The sequence below is a fragment of the Balaenoptera musculus genome, chromosome 4 (assembly GCF_009873245.2).
Source record: "Balaenoptera musculus isolate JJ_BM4_2016_0621 chromosome 4, mBalMus1.pri.v3, whole genome shotgun sequence".
NCBI lineage: Eukaryota > Metazoa > Chordata > Mammalia > Artiodactyla > Balaenopteridae > Balaenoptera > Balaenoptera musculus.
This window is the reverse complement of record NC_045788.1, coordinates 86,563,036-86,585,938: the sequence shown is the minus strand read 5'-3', so window position 1 is coordinate 86,585,938 and position 22,903 is coordinate 86,563,036. Positions and strand designations below refer to the sequence as shown.

General features: G+C 42.4%; 1 protein-coding gene across 1 annotated transcript in view; it reads left to right on the top strand.

The window, feature by feature from the left end:
• Positions 1–22,903, top strand: part of PLCXD2 (phosphatidylinositol specific phospholipase C X domain containing 2) — a 49,709-nt gene that overhangs the window by 15,220 nt on the left and 11,586 nt on the right. The window contains exons 2-3 of the mRNA XM_036849518.1: positions 15,605–16,065; positions 21,124–21,365. Of these exons, the coding sequence (XP_036705413.1) occupies positions 15,605–16,065; positions 21,124–21,365 (703 nt within the window). The remainder of the gene's footprint in view (positions 1–15,604; positions 16,066–21,123; positions 21,366–22,903) is intronic.

Genomic DNA, 22,903 nt, shown 5'->3' with positions numbered 1-22,903 from the left:
TCGGCCATTCAGCAGTTTGTCAAATGAATCTTAAAGTAACCCTTCTCTGTGAAAACTTTCAACCCAAGCTAGGTGATTAGGCAGGTGTTTTTTTTCCAAAAAGTCCCCACAATAAATTCCATAGAAATGTCCCACAAGCAATGAAATGCCAGCCATTCTGCAGTGAGGGGAACTGTCACCTAAATGCTAGACAAGAAATGAGCTACTGGCCAGTGTGTTCAGACAGCATAGTGCGGATTCATCACTGGCCAGCCTGAGTCAGTGTGAGGGGAGAGAATTTCTCCAGCAATTTGACAAAATTCTCAGATGAGCCAAAAGTAAATAAATACCACTGTCAGGCTTGGGAATGATTTGCTTTTTGCAAATATGGTGAGTTAAATCTATAAGCACATATTCATCTTAAGTGTAGCAAGTATGAAAGGAACGTATCTCACTTCTTTGCAATGATTAGTAATCCTTGTTAAAATAGGGTCATATAACCTAGAGGGGTGGGATAGGGAGGGTGGGAGGGAGGGAGACGCAAGAGGGAAGAGATATGGGAACATATGTATATGTATAACTGATTCACTTTGTTATAAAGCAGAAACTAACACACCATTGTAAAGCAATTATACTCCAATAAAGATGTTAAATAAATAAATAAATAAATAAATAATAGGGTCATATATTCCTTTAATTAGCTGTTCATGAGTTAGAATCCTTCGATTCTTTAGATAGAAGAGACCCTAAAGCTCACTTCACCCCCCTTCCTAAATTTGCAAAGAGAGAAGTTGAGCTGCAGTCTGAACCTAAAAGCTGAAGTTCATACAAGTGATCAGAGCAGAAGCAGCACTGAGATTCAAGGCTCAGAGCTGTGTTAACCACAAAAAAAAAAAAAAAAAAATTCTGTCCTCTAACTGAAAGAAGGTTAGAGTGCCCTCTTGTGTCCCTACGTGGAAATTCTTCATGTCTTTACAAAATTTAAAATCACTTTAATCTCTCCATCAATTTTACTGCATTGGGGTGAAGGTCAGACATGTAGCTCTGAAAACGAATCCTGTGATCATTATGTTATCGGAAGGAAATGCACAACGCATTTGACCTAGTTCATCAGTAAAGACAATAACATCATCCCTAGAGTAGTCTTGTGTGGATTCGGGTCTGGCTGACCTAGGTTTCTGTCCCCGGGCAGCCACTGGCAATCTTGGTAACACTGAACCAGTTGCAAAACCAGTCTGAGGGGCTTCCCTGGTGGCGCAGTGGTTGAGAATCTGCCTGCCAATGCAGGGGACACGGGTTCGAGCCTGGTCTGGGAAGATCCCACATGCCGCGGAGCAACCGGACCCGTGAGCCACAACTACTGAGCCTGCGCGTCTGGAGCCTGTGCTCCGCAACAAGAGAGGCCGCAGCAGTGCGAGGCCCGCGCACCGCGATGAAGAGTGGCCCCCACTCTTCGCAACTGGAGAAAGCCCTCGCACAGAAACGAAGACCCAACACAGCCAAAAATAATAAAAAATAAATAAATAAATACAGGCTGTTGTTAACTGACGAGAGGCTTGTGCTTAAAAAAAAAAAACAGTCTGAACCTCTGTCCCCTCATCTGTAAAATGCAGATAATCACTGCCCTGCAGGACTGGCAGAGATCAAATGCAATCATGTAAGTCAGCCCAGCCTGACATTTGGTAAACAGTAAACAATAAATTGAAATTATTAGTTATTTTCAGACGTGAGCCCCCACGAGGGATCGCCAGCAAGTTCACAATGAAGGAACTGAAGTGAGAACGCTGGGGAGTGAACAGAATGTCCTTGGGATGCTTTTAGCTCTTGGATGAAGAGGTTTCCATGAGCTCTGGAGGCAGAGGAAGTACATTTTTAAAGAAATAACATGCTAAATATGTGATTCTTCCAAAATAACTTCTTCCTTTAGATGGGGAAGTTTAAACAGAGCTAGGCCTAATGGCTTTCCCACAGATGGAATCTCTTTCAGAGGTAACACCTGGCCTTTGGCACTAAGGGCCCAGCAGTCAAAAAAAAAAAATCTCTGCTCTGAAAGAAAAAGTTAGAAAACCAGATCTTATTTAGGACATTGGTCCAGTTCTTTTAGAAGTCTTTATTTATTGAGAGGGTAACCATATTAAAACAAGTAAAGAACAGAGGTGGAAAACAATAGATGGATGAATTCATCCTTTGATTTTCATTTTCCTTAAAATTCCTTATTTTATGAAACAAGCTACCTCAGCTTAAGTGTTCCGGCAAAATGGCACTAAATCGAGTCCTTTTTCCCCAGTGAACTTTCAAAGGTTCCCTCCTCCCTCCAGTAATTCTCACAGCCGTCCTTTTCACACATGTGGGAGGGAGATATCATTATGTACAATACAAGGAGACTTGACCTTTAAATGTCAGTGGAAGTGTGGAGTCTGGTGATTGTATCTTTCTTCCACTAGCTCATTGGAGAGTTGAGGAAGACAGTCCAATAGTGTGTAAGCGGGAAGGGGTTAGGGGCGAAAGGAACCCCTCACCTGTGCCTCTCTCTTTGTTTTCACCCAACCAGGGAAAAGGAAAGGAAAGCTTGGATTGGACTCTGTCATCCACATACTTATCCTAGATACCACAATCGCTGGGAGGTTTATGTGGATTATCGCACCGCAAGAGCAGATCAAAAAAGGCTTCTCAGTTTGCTCGCCTCGCTCATCCTTTTGGGGAATCTGTTACTTCACATAAGACAAATACAGCACGTGAGGCCGGGGAATTTATTATTGATGGAAAGTTCATCCTCGGGCTCTCGCGCGGCTGCGGAGGAGCAGAGCTGGAGCCTCTGGGCGCCGGCATTGTGCCCCTTGCTCAGCGGCGCATGCGCACGCGGCAGTGCCATAGCCGTAGACCGCTGCGGGCCGCGCTGTGCTCCCTTTGTGGACGTCAATCATCAGTCAAAGAGTGAAAGGATATCCCCTGACTCATACTTGGAAGTCTCCTATTTGTGTGGATTAACTGAACAATACATTTTGTAGCTGCTGTAGTTACCTCGATAGCATTTGTAAAACAGTTTCTGATGTTCAACTCATTTTCTACTTTACGCTTTTGTCTTTTTACGCATGGTTTTTCTCCTTAGAACGCCCCTAAACATCTCTGTGTCTTGTTTATCGATGCTTATATACTAGCCCTTGTGTTCCACTTTTGGTTTTTTTTAACATCCTTATTGGAGTATAATTGCTTTACAATGGTGTGTTAGTCTCTGCTTTATAACAAAGTGAATCAGCTCTACGTATACATATGTACCCATATCCCCTCCCTCTTGCGTCTCCCTCCCTCCCACCCTCCCTATCCCATCCCTCTAGGTGGTCACAAAGCACCAAGCTGATCTCCCTGTGCTATGCGGCTGCTTCCCACTAGCTATCTGTTTTACATATTTGGTAGTGTATATATGTCCATGCCACTCTCTCACTTCATCCCAACTTACCCTTCCTGTGTTCCAGTTTTAACGCCAGCATACCGTGAAAAAGATTTTTCATGAAGGAAGTCCATCTCAACCAGAGGGAAGCCTCCTCTTGTACGTTTCCACCTTCCCCTCATCTTTATGTGACACCACCCCACTCCCCATCGAGGTCTGCCCCTCTGTGCCAGGCACTGGGCAAGTCAAGGCAAGGAGGGCCGGTCTGGCAGAGGAGAACCTCCTGGTGTGAGGGGACCTGAAAACTGGGATGGACAGGACGTGTGTTTGCTCTAGACAGGTTAATATCATGGCACCCCTTACACTGTCACTTAAAAAATATGTATTCGTGATTTATAGAGAAATGTTGAGGTGAAATTTTACATCTTTGAAAACTCCGCATTAGGTTATCTCCTCTCCCAGTTCTCTCTCCTCAGCCCTGCTGCCCTAGGATTCCCTCCTTCTCTCCCCTTCCCCTCCTGGCCTCTCAAGCTCCCTCCCCTTTCTCGGCAGATCAGTTTAGGTCCTTCCAAGCTTCTGTCTGCAGACTTGCACACCCGCACCCACTGCTTAATACTGCTGCAAGTATGTCAAAAGCCATTAATGCCAGAGATGAATATTTCATTTGTGCCGAGCAAACAAAAGATACCACACTTACCAGGATTCTCTCTGCATGAACTGAAAATGACTTTTTTATCCTTATCACATGTTCATATTTAAGATAAAGTGTTTACTATGTGCCTGAAAGAGAGATCTCTCTCTCTCTTTTTTTTTTTTTAAACATCCTGCCCATTTTGTAAGGAGTCACTGGTGAAAACCTACATCAACTGGCACCAAATCTGTAGATTATCCCAGTGATACTTTTACATCCCTTTTTGACGGCTCCCTTCAGCCACCACTCTGATACTGTGCCCCTCAACATAGCTCTCCCTGGAAGCCCGAATTGCTGCCAGAGCTGCTGTCACGAGGCAGGAAGATGCCAGGGAGGGAGAGGGGCTGGTGCCAGCCTCCTCGGGAAGTGAGAGCCGAGCAGCAGGGCATTTGGAGTCCAGCTGGACCCACGCTCTCTGAAGGGCCAGAGAGGGGTCCCTGTATATTCCCTGTCACCATTTGAGTCTGAGAGTGGACCCTGGCGCCGAGGGAGTGAGCAGTTCCTAAGTGGCTCTTCTTCGGAAACTCGACCTTGCTGATAAGCTCCATGTGGAACTTGAGATGTATGTTCTTAGTCATTGGTAAAATTAAGTAGTGGTCTCTCCAAACCTTAGAAGAATATCCAGACTTCTTGATCAAATGATCTTGAATGGGAATGTTTCGATTGCCTTCGTTTTTTTAAAATTTGTTTAAAATCACAGGTTCATTAAAATGCAAACACTATTAGTGAGACAGTGGGTTTGAGGGCCCAACCCTCATTTTTAAGCTCATTTTCTAAGAAATACTTCTGAAAGATTTCTTAGAAATTATGTGAAGATAGAGTCTTCTGGGCTCTGTGTAAATCAAGGCATAAAATCCTCTTATTTTTTTGGAAAAATTCAACCCTTTAAAATGGATTAATACATCACCAGGCTATCTCCCAGAACTCTCCAAGGTGGGTGGACAGTATCAGGAAGAGCTTTTGTTCAGCTAGGCCTCTCAATTTCTGATCCCAACTCCACTTGAGGGCTGTTCTCTCTTCTTTTCCTCCTTTGGAGATGGGAGAACATCACTGTCTTTCTTTGGCTTGAACACTTATCTTTTCTCTCTCTTCATAAAGCCTGATACTGCTCTCTCTTCTGCTGTTGGCACTGACCATCATTTGATCTAGTTGACCCTTTATTCCAGCTCAGACACCTTCTGGTTATCTGAATGACCTAGCTTCATTAAGATAGAGTGTAAGCAAGATTTTTGGTCTTTTGTGTTTGGGCATCTTTAATATCCTCTTGTTGTAGTTTCTGCAGCTAAGATCTTATTCATCTTCCCAGAATAATTTTTTGGTATGTGTATTTTACATGAATTTAGAAAAATAAATTGGACATTCGGTACCATTTTATACAGCATCAGCTCCACTGGGTAACTGGCAAAACGGCTGCACCTGTTTTCTTGCAAGCTGCCTGCATTATTCTGGCCTCACCTGGTATGGTATAGGCTGATAATCAGAGAAAGAATATGAAATTACAAATCATATGACCTAAAGTTCAAACTGAGATAAAATAAACAAGCCCTAACTGAACACTCTTGACTATTCCTAACAGAAAATGCATGCACATTCAGTATATGTTTTAAGACCTACCCTGCAATGGGCCAGACCATCTTAATTTTGACAGAAGTAGTATGATGAAGTCCGGATAAAAATCTGGAGTTTAGATGGCTCTTTTAAAAATAAGCTCAAAATAATAATTGTCTTTAAAAGAAATTTTGCAGAATGATGATTATGTCTATTAGAAGCTCTTTATTTTTATTAGTAAAAATACTTCTGTGAAATAGTGAATTTTTTTCAATTCTTTTAAATATACTTTTCCAAGTAAATGAAGCATGTTTTTTTTTTTTCCTCCTGAATATAAGTTTTATCTGGATTTCATTTCAGATGGACCACTCTAGTGTCAACATATACGCATCAACGTGCACATAAATGCTTTGGCCACTGAGAGACATTAGTTCCAAACACCTCTATAGGTATCCCTGCTATGAAGTTTTGCTATTTAAACATTTGCTATAACAAACTTATAATAAGATTTGTTTTACCTGGAATTCACTACCTGAATGAAAAAATCTCACTATAGCATATTCACACGTGTGGGCTAGCAAAAACATTCAAGTTGCAGGTACATACAGGCCAGGAGATGGAGAAATGTGTCACATCCATGGCCCAGCTGCTCTCTCAGTAGGCTCAATTGTACATTAGTGCTCTCAACTTGCCACATTACTGAGTAGAAATGTCTTCTAAGAAAGCGAAAAGCCTTTGAATAAAATCGGTGAACCCAAGAGGCCTGAAAAGCCCATACTTGCAAAGAAAAAACAAAGTGATAAAGCATGTTGAGGGAGATGATCTGACATAAAGAGGTCATGCTCACGTCCTTAAGAACTGTGCACTAGTATTTTAAATGTGCAAGAAATACAGAAAAAAACTTCTGAAAGTATGACTTCAGAATACTGAAGAAAGCTTCAGGAATACTCTGGTGTTTGGTGTTTTAATGCTTTCTATTATAGAAAGATTCTTTGTGGATGGTTATATAAGTGTTTGAGTGTTTTACTGGTATTTATCAAAACTGATTGGGTTTTTTGAAGAGTTGGGGAAGTATTACTGTTTCTTTCCATTTCAAATAATGGATGATAGGTTTTCCTTCTCCAAAAATCAGCTATCCAACATGCTTTTAGCAATAGATTGGATTTGGTTTTTTTGTGTTTGTTTTTCTATAGAAATCACTTGAGGATGTCTGATTCTATGATGTTAAAAGTAAAAAGTTCAAGAATATCCTTGGAACTTTCTCTCCCATAATTTCAAATTGCGTAGTCACTGAATTTATTTATTCCTGTTATTGACACAGGAGCAGACTAGAGATTGTTTATAATTATACTTTTAGTGCCAATTTATACTTAGCCTATATAATACTGTGATTTTAATTTATTCATTTTGATGTTAATTCTGGATGAAACCTAAAATAAATCCCTTAAACTGCAAACTTCCTTTTTCTCAGTTAACTGCCACAGCAGATCCCTGAATATGAATATTTAATGAGGTTTCACAACATTATTTAAAAACTAGAATTATTTGTTTCTCAGGTTGTGTCATTCCAGTAGGAGATAACACAAATTCCTTAATAATGAAAGAATACTAATAATATGTTTGAGCTCATTCTGTTGGCCAAGGACTCTTCTGAATGCTTACCTGAGTTAATCACTTAACGTTCACCACAAACCATTGATGTTGGTACTATTGTTGTCCCCTGTTGACAGGTGAGAAACTGAGGCACAGCATTTCAGTCACTTAGCTAGTAAGCAGTGCAGCCAAGAGTATGTATCTAGGCAGACTGGCACCAGACTCCATGCTCTTAACCATTGTGAGAACTCTCCATGTAGCTTATCCGGAGCTACAGTGTTTCATCAAGCTAGGGCTCAGGACTTACACCATTGGTAAATCTCTTCTTGCTAAACTGGCATCTTGTTCACTACAACTCTGGGTCCTTCAGGGCTATGTAGGTGGAGAAATGACTTGCTGGGCCTGGAGAGGCCTGGTAGGAATATTTAAGAAATAACTGGCTCTCAACCCATTAGTGTTCTAGGGGCAGGGGATGAGAACAGAACCCTCCAATATCGACTCACCTTATGGATGGTGTCTGGTGGGAAACAGTCACTGGTGGCATTGACAGACATGCCAGTTAAGGATAAAAGAGGTGCAGGGTCAGAGATCCAACCCAGACATGTCAGCTGTCCATTTGGCTACCAGGGAGCTCAGTCTGGAGTGATATTTCTCAGCCTTTTTTCCTTTATGGCCAAACTAAGGAGCCTTTTTAGCTGTTTCTACCCTGCTCCTGCTCACCATCCCCACCCCCCAACGATGAAATTTTAATACCGCAGTTACACTGTATGGTATATCTGTTTAGGTACTCTCTTTTTTTTTTTTTTTTTTTTTTAAACAAATCCATGTCATGCAGCAGGGTTTTTTTTGTTTTTTGTTTTTTTTTTAAATTTTATTTATTTATTTATTTTTGACTGTGTTGGGTCTTCGTTTCTGTGCGAGGGCTTTCTCTAGTTGCGGCAAGTGGGGGCCACTCTTCATCGCGGTGCGCGGGCTTCTCACTATCGCGGCCCCCCTTGTTGCGGAGCACAGGCTCCAGACGCGCAGGCTCAGTAATTGTGGCCCACGCGCCCAGTTGCTCTGGGGCATGTGGGATCTTCCCAGACCAGGGCTCGAACCTGTGTCCCCTGCATTGGCAGGCAGATTCCCAACCACTGCGCCACCAGGGAAGCCCAGGTACTCTTTTTATACTTTGAACATAAAAAGAGTAAGATGTTTTCATTCCCCCAAGAACCAATTTTTTTGTTCCCTTGGGGCGGAGTCACCCAGTTGAGAATATGTGGCCTAGAGGCACCAATACATTGAATGGTGTGAGTAAACACAGGGTGGGAGGGTGGCCTTCAGTGAACAGACTTGGAGGGGTTAGTGGGCTTCAAGGTTAAAGGGCCCACCAAGGGCAGGGTTGTACCTGAGGGAAATGAGAAGAAGAGATTTTCTTAAATATATGAGGTCAGGCGTTCTTTTTAAAAAAAAAAAAAAAAAAATTATTTAATATTGGAGCAGAGTTGATTTACAATGTTGTGTTAGTTTCAGGTGTACAGCAAAGTAATTCAGTTATACATATACATGTTTCTATTCTTTATCAAATCCTTTTCCCATTTAGGTTATCACAGAATATTGAGCGACTTCGTTTCTTTATGTTCTCTCTTATCCCGGAAACAGAGGTACAAATTGACCTTTAAATGAAAGTTTTGAAACTCCTGGATGGAATTAATTGCCCCTACTTTCTGGCATGTACTTCTGTGAAACCACTGGTTGCAGGATGGGGTATGGGTCTCCTCTGCTAGGCAGTGAGTCCCGAGGAGGATTCCAGCCTCCTCCTGTCTGTAGCGTCGGGCCTAGCACTGTGCCTGTCACACCGTGCTGTCAGTGGACATTTCCAGGGATACAGGGTTTTCCTTGGGAGCCTGTTTCCCTCAAGTCCTGGTTTGACAAGTGGAGGTCAGGCGTTCTTTGACCTGGGTCACCATCCCCACCTCCCCGGATGCCACCCAGAGGTGTGATAAAGAAGATTTTCTCTCTTTCTCATATTCTTCAGTTAACTCTTGTCTCATTCTTCCCTCCGTGGCTCTAAGTATAGTCACCTCATAATCTGAAATGCCATTGTGTTGTGATGACGTGTATCATTTCAGGGTGTGTGATTTGAATTCTCTTAGTTTTATTTAGAGACCAGCTTCCCGAGAAGCTTGCTTTAAACTCTTTTTAATTGAGTTCAGAAAAATGGCTACTCTTCCAAATTGCAAGAAATGGGTAATGAAAGTGCTTTAACTCAAAACTGTTGTGTGCTCACTTGAGGTCTCCTAACTCCCAAATAGCAAACCTTAGAAAGAGTCAAGCAGCAATTGGTGTTCCAGATAAGGATCAAACTGGCTGTCCCCAGTCCTCACAAAGCAGCTCATTTTCTCCTACTTGGTCCCTTAGATTATCTTGTAACCTAATGCTGTCTAGGAGGAAATAACCCTAACACTGGATAGACGTCCTGCTAACCTCTTCTCATTCAAATATCTCTTTCCTTGTGATTTTGCTGCCTCAGTGACTTTATTCTGAACTCTGTGACCCAGTGCACGTCTGAAATGCTCTAATTAAACTTAAATATCCTCATCTAATTACTTACTAGAAGGCACGATAAAGAAGCAAGGCGCCCCAATATTTTTCTTCTCTACAAAGAAGTGATGATTATTCAGCTGGTCAAAGAGCAGGAGGCATTCCTAGAACACAAAGGATGGTGAAGAGAGCTTCTACCCAGATATGGGAAAGGCAATCCACCAGATTATTATTTGAAGATTTGAAAGTACTAGAAGACCAACCAGAGAAATGGATCCCTGGAAGTCAGAGGGCTTGTTGGCAAAGGATAATCTTACGTTTATGGCAGTGAATGTCAAGCCTGGGTGCCTGATAGAATCACCAGGCGAGCTTTTCAAGTTTTTTATTCTCAACTCCCACTCCAGAGAGATTCTGACTCCGTGGGTCTTGGGTGGGATCTTGGGCACTGGTGTTTTTTAAAAGCTCCCCCAGGGGATTCTGATGTGCATTCAAGGTTGAGAATTACTGCTTTAGATTACAAAATGCTTTCACTTACATTATCCAGGGTTTTGTATACATAAAGAGAGGAAATAGAGACATTTTAATGCCTTTTGATTGTATAAAGAAACAGGAAGAGACAAGAGTGGTAATTGTGAAAATGAAAGGATTGCAGAAAAATCAGTTTTCAAAAATTGGAGGAAAAAAACCTCACCTTTGTAGGGCTAAAATTAGGGATGATAGCAGTCCATGGATTGTAGAACATTAAGGAGAGGCCTGTATGTCCATAGTTCCTGCTCTGTATGGAATATTCTTGAGATGACAACAAAAATTCCCTACCCAGAAAAGTCTGAAAATAGTCATCCAATATTTGATGACTATTATTTTCTAAAACCTTATTTAGTCCACTCTATAAAAGAGGAATATTAGAGAAGTAAAACATTTGTTATTAGGCAAAAAGTTTGTTAGAAAATATCACGTTAATATTTCCATGTGCATTCTGGGGTTGTGCACACGATCTGCATGTAGAGACAGACAGAGTGCCTCAACAGTGATCCTTACAGCTTTTGAATGGTTATAATGAATAATTCTGCAGGTAAAAGTGGCAAGTAACAACCTTGGTTGTAGCTAAAGGATGAAGTAGAGCCAACTCTGGGCTCTCAGATTAGGGGGGATAGAAGTCAAGTCACAATGAGGCAGAAGAAAGTAAGTTGTGATCAGAAGGTAGGATATTGCGTTTTGTGATTTTAGAAGTGGGCGATGACAAAGCTTAGGCTGTGACCAAGAGAGTGAGTGACAGCTACTGTCAACAAAGTAGAGGCTAAGCTATCATCTCCATGTCAACCAATAAGATGGAGATGGAGAGGAACAGTGCTTCAGGTGCAGGAAAGAAAATCTTCCAGACCCTAAGTATTTAAGATAAGGAATTTCAGTTAATCACCCCTTCCTCCCTCTAGTTTCCAACTAACTGAGAATGACTTATAATAACAATAACAATAGTTCAGCACTTAGTTTGTATCAGCATTGTTCCAGGCACTTTGCATGCATTCCAATGTTCACAACAATTTTTGTGACAATCGATACTATCATGCCCATTTTACAGATTAAAAAACTGAGGCATAGGGTAGGCAGCTTGCCCAATATGGGTTATAAATGCTGGTAGACAGAGTTGGGGTAAGAGAATATTTTATGGAAGCTGTCAGCAAAAGTAAGTGCGTAGAGTCCAGGAAGGGGCCTGGTGAGAGATGAGACTGAAATAATACATTGGAGCAGTATTGAGGAGAGTCCTAAACCCCAGTGTCCAGAGTTTGAACCTGATCTGTATCTTGAGATGATTGACTTTCGAATATGAACAAATTGGAGGGAGGCTGGACTGAAAGGACAAGTTAGGGTTCTTTTGGTCCTGATTAAAGGACTGCTAATGAGGAGAGTGGCAGGTGAAGGTTAAAGGAAGAGACATGTTTGATGTCTGTTGTAAAAGTCAAATGCAAAGATTTGGTACCTGGTTGGATGAAGGGGGTGAGGGAGAGGGAAGAATTTAATTAGAATCCGAGGTTTCAAGTCTGAGTAACTGAGCAGAACTTCAAGAGAAGCACTTTGTAGGGGTGAGAGGGACAGCATGAGTACTTTGAAAATCTGTAATTTGTTGCGTCAGCAGGCAGGCGTGGATGAAAGCCCACAGGAGAAGTCGGAAACATAAATTTGGAACTTAGAAGAGTCTGAGCTAGAAATGAAACTTTTGGTGTCGTCTGCATAATGGTGCTGTGGGGAAAACTTGGGAAGTGGATGAAATCTCTGAGGGTGGGAGAAGGAAGGAATAAAGACCCCTGGAAAACGTTTAAACTGGGGGACAAGAAGGAGGGAGAGGAGCCAGCAAAGGAGGCCAAAGGAGAGAGGTAACAGGATAGGAACACCCAAAAGTGTGCATCGTGGATCACAAGGGAATGGAAGGTTCCAGAAAAGAGCTGACCTAGCAGACCCTCAGAGAAGCTAAGAAGAATAAAGCCACTTGGAGCTGTTGATTCCAAGGTTATAAGGATCAAAAGTAGCAATAGAAGGATAGGAGGCGGCCTCCGACTGGAAGGAGGGAGTAGATCGGGGGAGACGAAGGCCACACGACTGGCCTCTTTTTCAAGAATTCAACAGCTGGGAGGAAAGAGAAGATAGTCACTTGAAGGGGTAAGGCGGGTAATGAAAAGTGCTTTGTTTTGTTCTTAAGATAAAGAGGACCACTTAAATCTATTTTAGACAGTGATAAAAGAGCCACGGAGAGGATGAGTGAAGATGCACAGGTGCTGCCAGGTAGTAGCAGCAAAAACACTTCCCGTGGCAGAAATCACAGCAGGGTGAGGCTCTAAACTATTTTCTAACCTTATCATAAAACAAGCCAGAACTCACGGAGCAGAGATCCCTACCAACGCCACACAGCAGTTCTCTTCGAGAACAAGGCAAGGACCAATGGAACAGGGGGTTTTCCACCCCTTCTGGGGGAAATGTGTGAATTTAACCCATACATCCCAGGGCAGAGGGGGAGAAGTAGCCCTAAAGACAATCTTTAAAGAGTGAAATAACTTCTTTCAGGTGTAGGGAGAAGAGGAAACTTTGATAATAAATCTGGAGTGCAAAATATTAGGATTTTCTTTTTATAAGTATTATTTGCACTTTGTATAACTTGTAAATATTCTGGTGAGGGTTGGGGCATTTTTATCCGGTTTTTCAAAAAAGAAATAGTTAAATGCACTTAAGTACCTGAATGTTATTCTCTCACTCCATGTGAGTGAGGCCAAACACTTCCTGGAAAAAAGTAAGTAGAAAGGCAAAAATATTGATAGTGGTTAACGAGTGAGTGCTGGCTTTGACTGCTGGAGGCCTCGGTAGGACACCTGCTGTAAACCAGTCAACAAACAGCCTGTTCCCTTGTCCTGTCCCTTCCTATCAAGGGGACGGGAGTGGGCAGTGCTGGGCACCCAGAATGGAAAAGGGAGCAAAGAGAGAAAGAGAGACTCCCGGTTCCCAGGGAACGTGCACACCCTCCCTCTTCCGTGGGATGGGCTGGGTACCCTGTGTGTCGCTGTGTATTCAGAAGTGGTCCCTGGGGCCCCATCGCCGTCACAGTGCCGCAGAATCCTCAGACACAGAGAAAAGCCTCAGAGGTTGTTAGCACATCTCCCTCTGGACATGAAACTGGACTCAGCACCAACAAGAGAATACCAGAGAGGATTTGCTCTCCTCCATGCTTGGATAATGCCTATTCCCTGATACCCAAGGAAGAATTAAGTACAATGCGAAACTCACACTATATTACACACTCAATCCCGGACAGCTGGGCTGCTGATAAAATCTAAAAAGAAGAGAGAACTGGCTGTTCTCCATCTATGCATAATGTATTCGTAATAAATCTCTTGATGAGGAGGTATGAAGATCTCCTATTTCTGTGCAGCCCAAGGAAGCAGAACATTCGGCAAGTATCCAGTGAGTCTCATTAGCAGAGACAACCAGTATGGAAGCTCCAGGGGGACTTGCCCCACATATCTATTAGTAACGGCAATTTTTTTTTTTTACCTTAAATATGCTAGTAATTCTCTTGCTTGCAAAATTCATTTTGCCTAAGGATTGATAACTATGCTTTTTCTTAATAGTTACTGAATACCCTCCATGTTCTAGAGACTGCATAAAAATAAAGCATCACTTGCCACCTTTTTTTTTTTTTGCTTTATTTCTGAGAAGATAGAACAGTAAAGCCATTCCCAGAATGATTTATTTTCAAGAAAATGGAAGTAATAAAACATGAAACAGTAGAGTTGTGTAAAATCCTGTATTATGTATGAAATGCCTACTCTGCAATTTAGTAAAAAGGGTAACTGGTGACAGTCAAGAGTATTCTATATGAATATAAGAATTTTGATTCTGGTGTGGGGGTAGTGATTAAGAACAAGGTTGGTAGTGTCAGAACATGACACTTTCCTCCTAGATTTTGCTTGCAAAGTGCAGCCGCCTGCGTGGAGCCCCCCAGGGTCAGGGCCAGTCACCAAGCCAACCAAATAATAATGGTTGACACCAGATAGAAACCAATGACAAAACAAAAGATATTTGTTAAAGATAATTTTTACTTAAGTTACTACTGCAATATTTTCTCACTATAGTTAGAAATGTGTCTCTCGTGCTCACTTAGACTTTATAACAATAAGATCATCTCAGTGTCTAGGAGGATCCCTACCCTCTTTAAGGAAGAGAAACACAACATGCATTTGATCATTTAATAGCAGATTTGGCTTATTTGATCATTTAATAGCAGATTTGGCTTATTCAAAAAGAGGGACGTATAACTAACCTATGCTGAGCTCTTCAGGATGTTTATCTGATCTGTCAAGAAATCCTTCCTACTGACTCATTTTTACAATAGGAAAATAGTATATACAAAAGTGTAAGAAGAAGGCAGTTTAAAAAAAAAAAAATTCTGCCTTTCCTAGAATTTAAATGCCTGTCCCAGCATTAGTGAGACAGACACAGAGTTTTCCTATCTTTTCTTTCAATGCCTGCAATGCTGCTTATTCAAAGCAGCTGTGCCACCATTAAGCATTCTTCTATGAGGGACACTTAAGCAACCTCTAGTTTGTCTCTATTAGGACTATTCTTCAGCAAACATCTTTGTTTTCCCAAACATTAGTTTAGTTCTTCAGAATAGATTTCCTATTGAAAATGAATTTTCTGAAATGAAATTACTAGATCAAATTTTAAATTTTAGAATATTTTAAAGCTCCTCTTTCCAAACATATTTCTAAATAGCTTTACAAAAGGGTAGTTATTAATTAATCAATACCTTATACCAGCAATGTATGAAATTATAGTTTTACCCCAGGCTTAACAAGCTGCTAATAAGACTATGTTACTCTTTTTTTTTTTTTTTTTATAAATTTATTTATTTATTTATTTTTGGCTGCGTTGGGTCTTTGTTGCTGCACACAGGCTTTCTCTAGTTGCGGCGAGTGGGGGCTACTCTTCGTTGCGGTGTGCAGGCTTCTCATTGTGGTGGCTTCTCTTGTTGTGGAGCACGGGCCTAGGTGTGTGGGCTTCAGTAGTTGTAGCACGCGGGCTCAGTAGTTGTGGCTCGCGGGCTTAGTTGCTCCGCAGCATGTGGGATCTTCCCGGACCAGGGCTCGAACCCGCGTCCCCTGCATTAGCAGGCGGGTTCTTAACCACTGCGCCACCAGGGAAGCCCAAGACTATGTTACTCTTATTTGTGTTTATTTCATCCCTAGCAAGCTTGAAAATTTTTGCAAGTGTTTGTTCACAATATTCTGCGTGTGTGCTTGGTTCTAAATTTTTGTTGTTGTTTTCTTATCAATTGGATTATCTGTCCCAGCTCCAGTCTCAACTGCTGTCCTCACATTTATTGCTTCGTATAGGCTCCCATGATTCATTCAGTTACTGGGTAGACGAAAAGTCCCCAGTGGGGCCTGACCAAACCCCAGCTATCAAACGCCTCGCCAGGATCTCCTTGGTAAAGAAGCTCATGAAGAAATGGTCTGTGACTCAGAACCTGACATTCCGAGAACAGCTGGACGCTGGGATCCGCTACTTCGACCTGCGTGTGTCTTCCAAGCCAGGGGATGTCGACCAGGAAATCTACTTCATTCACGGGCTTTTTGGCATCAGGGTCTGGGATGGGCTGATGGAGATTGACTCGTTCCTCACACAGCACCCCCAAGAGATTGTCTTCCTGGATTTCAACCACTTCTATGCCATGGACGAGGCCCATCACAAACGCCTGATTCTCCGGATCCAGGAGGCCTTTGGGAGCAAGCTGTGCTCAGCCTGCAGTGTGGAGAGTATGACGCTGCAGACGCTGTGGGAAAAGAAGTGCCAGGTAGGAGGGAACAGAGATTAGCTTCCAAGGGCCACAACGGAACTCTTTCTGCTTTTTCTGTGTCACCAGCTCTAAGGCAGCTCACTCCAGGGCTCTTGGGCCAGAAGGCATAGATTGTTTGGGATAATAAAGATCTGCACACCAGTTCCTGGGCTCTAGGACGGCACCAAGGGCTCCCCTGGGCACAGTTGAACTGGGATTAACTTGTTTGGCAATGGCCTGGCCAGAACCCGCCCAAGGCAGAGTTGTGAAATAGGACCAGCTGGCCATTACCATTTTTCTGTCTCCCATTGTTATCTGTTTTCACGCTCCTAGTTCCCCTTAGGGATCATCTGTCCTATCCTGTCTTCAACTCAATATCAGATAATCCCTGCCAAATATTGTTTGATAGCATTAGCTGACAAAGGCACGTGAAGTGATTCATCTCAGAGGTGTTAGTTAACATTTTGAAAGGCCGTCTCCACAGAGTTTGGGTCAGCGGGGAAGGCAGTTAAGGAAGGAGGAACCCACGAAGGGATCAAGGCTGCAGGAGCATCCCTAAGTTGAGAAGAGCCCCAAACCCAGACCCATGAAGGACAGACTCAGGAAAAGGAGCGCGGGCCTCAGATGTATTCTGTTCTGGTCCCAGAGGATGGTGGAGAGTGAGAGAGGAGAGCTTCAGGAATGGTCAGGCTCCAATTTAGACTCTCTTTAAAAAAGAAAAAGAAAAAAAGTACCTTTCATTCATTCACAGTTGCTCCCTTACTCATAGATGCATTAACCAAAGCATCTTAAAGAGGCAGTGATTTTTGAACTGAGGGAAGAGCTTTTAATTAGAAAGCAATTAAAGATTATTCATTTGCAAATGTATGGTGAACACTAAGTATGTGCCGAGCTCCATTCTAAGCACTTGGGATAAATCAGTAAATAAAACAAAGATCCTTGCCCTAATGGAGATTTCATTCAGGTGGAGGGAGATAGATCATAGATAATAAACATGATAAATACATTATAGAGAATGTTAGAAAGTAATAAGAGCAATGGAAAAAGAAAGCCAAGCACAGTAAGGGGGAACCAGGGATCTATGGGCTGGAGGGTTGGTCACAGTTCTAAATGTGTTGATCAGGGTAGCCCTCATTGAAAAGATGACATTTGAGGGAGTGAATCTATTGGGGGAAGAGCTTTCCCAGCAGAGGAACCAGTCAGAGCAGAGCCCCAAAGCAGGAGGGTCCCTGACATGGTTGAGGAAAAGCAGGGGCCACGGGACTGGAGAGCAGAGCAGTGGAGGAGGTCAGAGAGATCATGGTTGATCAGGGGGCCCTTGAAGGCACTGAAAGGACTTGGCTTTTACTCTGAGTGAGGAAGGTTCTGGGAGGGTTCTGAGCACAGGGTGTTGTGGCCTGACTTAAGTTTTGATGGTATCGCTCTGGTTACTAGGAAGAGCCCTGGAAAGACAGAAGGGAAGTACGGAAACCAGTGAGGAGACTAGTGGGAAGTGGTCAGATTTGGAATCCACCAGCAGTTAGACCTAATAGGGTTTCCTAACTGTTGGGATGTGAGGATTCCAGGATGACTCCCAGGCTCGGCCTGAGTAATGGGAAACACCAGGTTGTTTTGCACACCCGTGAAAGTGCTAAAGGTCTTTGAATCTATGAAGACTCATGAGTTAACTCTTAGTATCTGTTAAGTTTTATCTAAGCTATTTTTCATCACTAAAACTTTTGTAAGTGATATTTTGCCAAATATTTATCACACCTCTCCCCTAAACCTAAGTTTATATCTATTCAGACTCACAGGTCAAATTTGGAGAGATTTTTCCCCAGTGGAATCTCTCTCTTACAATGCTAAATAATACTGGTAACAAGAGGAAGAACACAACATTTATTGAGCCTTTACAATGTACTGAGTACAGGGATGAACTCATTTAATCCTCTCAACAACACTATGACATAAGTTGTCATTATTATCCTCATTTTACAGATGAGAAAACTGAGGCAGGGAGCAATTAAGCACCTTGCCCAAGAGAACATTGTCAGTGAGCGACAAGGGCCAGGACTCAGTCACAGGCTGTTGGGCTCTACGGAGTTCCCACAGCCTTCAATGCTCTCCCAGGGCTGTTCACACATCTTGGTGATTTTCACAACTAGTGTCATAGACGATGCTAATAAAAACACTTTCTCCTTATTCAAGAGCCCTTATTATCAGAAGGTCTCAGAGGGTTAGCAGAATGGGAGACAGGGAAGATCGTGAGAGGGCTTTTGAATACGAGGATTCAGGTAAGGTTAAATTTGAGTCCAGCTAAATTTATAAACAGGTATCTGTGATAGTTTTATAATTTTGTGCACAGATTGTATTCTGGATGGGCTGCCACATTGCATACTAAATCATTTAGAAATTTGCAAGAGAAACAGATAATTTCAGGAATAATGAATCACGTGGACAGTGAATTTCTAGCAGAACAGTAAAGGCTAATCTGTGTCATTCAACAACCAATACCCCTAAAATTATGAAAGAGACTGTGATGATGTGTCAGAAAAAGGGAGCGTGTCATCAATTTGAATTCCAGGATTTCCCTGTTCCCCTTCCTTTCCCAGAGGTTTCCCTGCTATACCTCTTCTTAAAAGCTAAAGAGATCTCCAACAGAGCCCTCAATCATCTGCCCCCTGCTGGGGCAGTGCCATACTGGTGGTTAAACTTTAAATATTCATTATGTAATGAGCTGCCTTGCGTGTAACCCCCAGAGTATTTTATTACTACAGTTTAATAGAAAGAAGTGTACTATCATTCAGTCACATTTCATTTACTCAATATGCAGTTATATCACAGCTCACAGGTATGTATTGGTATATTAGTGGTTATGAGTTTTGAGGGTACAGTGAATTTGAAGATTTCATCTACAACTTGGCAGTATTTAGAATCTTAATGAGAAGGTAAGAATATGTGCCACTAGTAAAATATAAGACAACTGATATATACAATTACAAGGCAAAACTGCCTCAAATGTACTGTATGAAAAAAAGGGTTTTGTCATCCATCAATTGAAAAATAGTACGTAGTATAAATCTGCATCCCAGGGGCCCCTGTAAAAGAATGATCAAAATAAGAAGAGGTCAATTAAAGAATAATTCTTAAAGGAAATGAGATTTTAAATCTGAGTCTCGAGAGAAAACCTGCATATGAATTGCTGAGCTGGAGGGAAGAATATCTCAGACAGAAAATACAGCAGAGCGAGGTTGGGAGTCAGATGCAAAACACAGGCCCTGGGCAAGACTTACTGCCCCCCCCAGAATTCTGTAGAATGAGGGCTGGTTTTCTAGGCCAAGCTCCTACTGTAAACAGAAATTCCCCCTGTAACCTTTAGGATCAGATTACTTGAGAAGGCTCTTGAGGAAAGCCATAAAGCCCCTTTTGTAGAATGTGTCCTTTTTGCTCGTTCTCCAAGACGGAGTGAAGAACAGCGCTTTCCTTTCATCCCCTGACCCTCTGCCCAGGGGCCAGGCAGCATGGGAAATGGTCTGACAGGCCCTGTCGAAGGATCACACAGCCTCCCGCCTCTCCCACATCTCACAGCCCAGCTTTTCACACTTACAGATGCTGGAGACCCCAGCCTTCCAAACTAGCCAGTTACAACGCCAGCGGGAAATCTTCCCCAATCTCCCAGGCAATCTGCTTATGATGAGCCTCTGATTAACCTCATTAACCCATGTGTTTACCACCAACGTCATTAGCAGGCAGTCAGACATTATTACTCAAAGCCATTAAAAGCAACAAGAACAACCAGCCTGTTCAGTGCTTTGAGGCTGGTGTTCCCTAGCTCTAGGCCTTTAGGAGGAGTTAGGCTAAATGCACCCCGGAAACAAGACACACATTCAGAGCTCTTGCCCTTGGGTGCCAGGAGAATTATGCTGTCAGGCCAGCTATTCGAGGATTGCGGTCCAGGGAGTGTAAATACACACAATGGACATTCCTCCAGGGAAGAATCGCTGGTACCCGGGAGAAGAAAAAACATAGTACTTCTGGAAACCTAAGCATCAGAGCTCTGAATTGGGACAATCGAAATAGCAACGCCCTGTCTCTCTGCTGCCTTCAGAAACTAATTAATGCCGTGGATGTGGCTTGCTAATTATTTGCAAAATCACCACCATCCTGAGAGGTCCCACTGGAGACCCATCTGGTACTTGAAGTCTTCCCTGCCTCACATAGCTCACTCCCTCCCTCTCCCGGGAAGGGCAGTTTCATTCAGAGTCAGGACGCACAACTGAAAACCTACATCCTCCCAAATTCAGTTCAGTGTATTGATCTCAACCCAAGAGCTAAGGGTCAATTTCGTGAGCATAGGAGTCATAACTTATAGACGGGACTAACCGCTGAGGTTCTCCACCTGGGGTCCAGAGATTCCCAAGGGGAGTGGGTTAGGGTAGAATTTAAGAAGTCTGTGAATTTGGATGGGAAAAGCACTACATGTTGACTTTTAACCTCTGACTGAATATCGGTATAACCACTGATTATGAGCGTGAGCAGTCACCCACGGCAGTGCTGGCAGTGTTGGCACTCCCTGTGACTTTGTCCCCACAGAAACCACAGATATTCGTTTAGTGCAGATATCTCGAAATATTGTGTCTAGTCATCATTTACTCAAAATTATGGAACTTATTAGACTTCAAACAAAATATTTTTATTTAATGTGTTTATTATGAAGCACATACATTAATTTATTACAAATTTAATTATTATGTTGATAGCTATATTTCCATCTCATTGATTTTCTTTGTAATCCTATCTATTTTATTTTAGACATTCATTTAAAACAATCTGAGAAGGGGTTCAGGAGTTTACCATACTTCCAAAGGTGTTCATGACCCCCAAAACGTTAAAAACCTTCAAGTCAGGCGTATAGCAAGTGCTTAAATCTTTGTGTATTAATCTTTCTAAAAAAATATGTGTATAACAATTTTTGAAGTTCCACGTATGTTTGTATTTGTGCACCTTTCCTCCTAGCAATCAATCAGTGTAAAGCCGAGGAGTTAACACTCAGCTTGTTCATGAATTGCCCTCCTTTATTTGTTCTGAACGTTTCAGGTTCTCATCTTCTATCACTGTCCCTTCTACAAGCAGTACCCCTTCCTATGGCCTGGAAAGAAGATCCCAGCGCCCTGGGCAAATACCACAAGTGTGCACAAGCTCATACTCTTCCTGGAGACCACGCTGAGCGAGCGCTCTCCCCACGGATCCTTCCACGTGTCGCAAGCGATCCTCACGCCCAGAGTGAAGACCATCGCCCGGGGCCTGGTTGGCGGCCTCAAGAACACGCTGGTCCATAGGTAAGAATTTGCTTCCTTTTCAAGAGTGAGGGTTAAAAAAAATGTTTTTATCTTGATTCTCTTCTGAATAAACAGCAAACAGCAGTAAAACCATATACTTTGAAGATTTAAAATAACAAAACAAAACCCAAAAAACCTTATATTTGAAAAAGTTGTGTACTTGAGGTGGCTTGCATTAAGCGTGGCCAAAGGACCTCTAAACACTCTGTTAAAATGTACATATTATAGCATAAATACCCTCTAAATTTCAGTATGGAGGCAAAGCACTTTCAGGCACCACCAGTCCGTTCACGTCTGGCTGGAGGTGCCATCATGTTCCTGCCCCTGCCCTCGAAGCTGGCCCAAGCACTCACTCTCTTAAGAAGCATTAAATGAGACTGCTGTGCCAGGCAGTAGAGATTCAGAGATGACCCTCCCAGGATTTAGGGTGTCCTTTCTCCTTTCCTTAGTGACAGTGAGTCCTAAGAAGCAGCTCAGGATGCCACCTACCATGCCATAGCTTCAGATACTTCCTCGGAGCAGAACTGATCCTGACTGTACAATTAGGCAGGAGAAGCTCCAGAAACGTTGTGTTAGATGATGTTCTTTATCCTGGACACCAATAAATGATAGGTGTTGTCAAGAAAAAGGATGGCTTGTGTATATGTACGTGTAGGTGTGTATGCCTATGCCTATGTATAAAGGGAATGTTATAAATACATTTGGCTAATAGGGCATCCCTCGCAATCCAAGCTGAGGAAACCAGTATGTTTGGATAACAAGGGATATTTACAAGAATCGCCTTGGTTCCTGAGTTCCAGGTGCTGAGCACCACAGTTCAGATAATGAAAGATTCATCAAACAACGTGTCCCTGTCTATTTGGATAGTTTGGATAGCATGACTTCCGATAACAGGAGTTCACCTGGCAGGAGTTTGGATAACGAACTGGGAGCTCTTGGTTGTGCTGGCCATGAACAGAACCAGAAACCTCTTTCTGTGTAGCTCTACTAAGTCTTCACTGAATTACCTGTGCTTAACTTGGGAAAGAGAGTTTCATAAACCAAGACCAGAATCATGAACTTTCTTTTTTATAGTATATGCTCATATATCCATACCATTTCCTCATGCCTTTGGTAAATTTGTAGATTAACATTATTTATTTGTTTATTAATTCAGCGACAAATAGGAGCTGGGTCCAAAGACACAAGATGAATAATCTAGTCACTGCCCCCATAGACGTACATTCTATCGGGAAAAATAAACATGTAAATTTCTATGTAACACTGTGAAAATCACTATAATAAAGTCTGTGCAGAGAGCTGTACTTGTAAGGGAGAGGAAGTCTTTAAAAATAAGGATGTGTTATATCTGTATAGTGTATTCTGAATATAGAGCACCCTCTCGCAGATGATTTCATTAGGTTCTTAAATTAAGCCAGCCTCCAGGAGGGCACGTTGTCTAAAGCATGTTATTGTTCCCACTTCAGATGGGCCCAATGAGGTTAAGTGACCCAGACCCCCACTGCTGGTAAGAGTCAGTATTACATCCCATCCGTGGA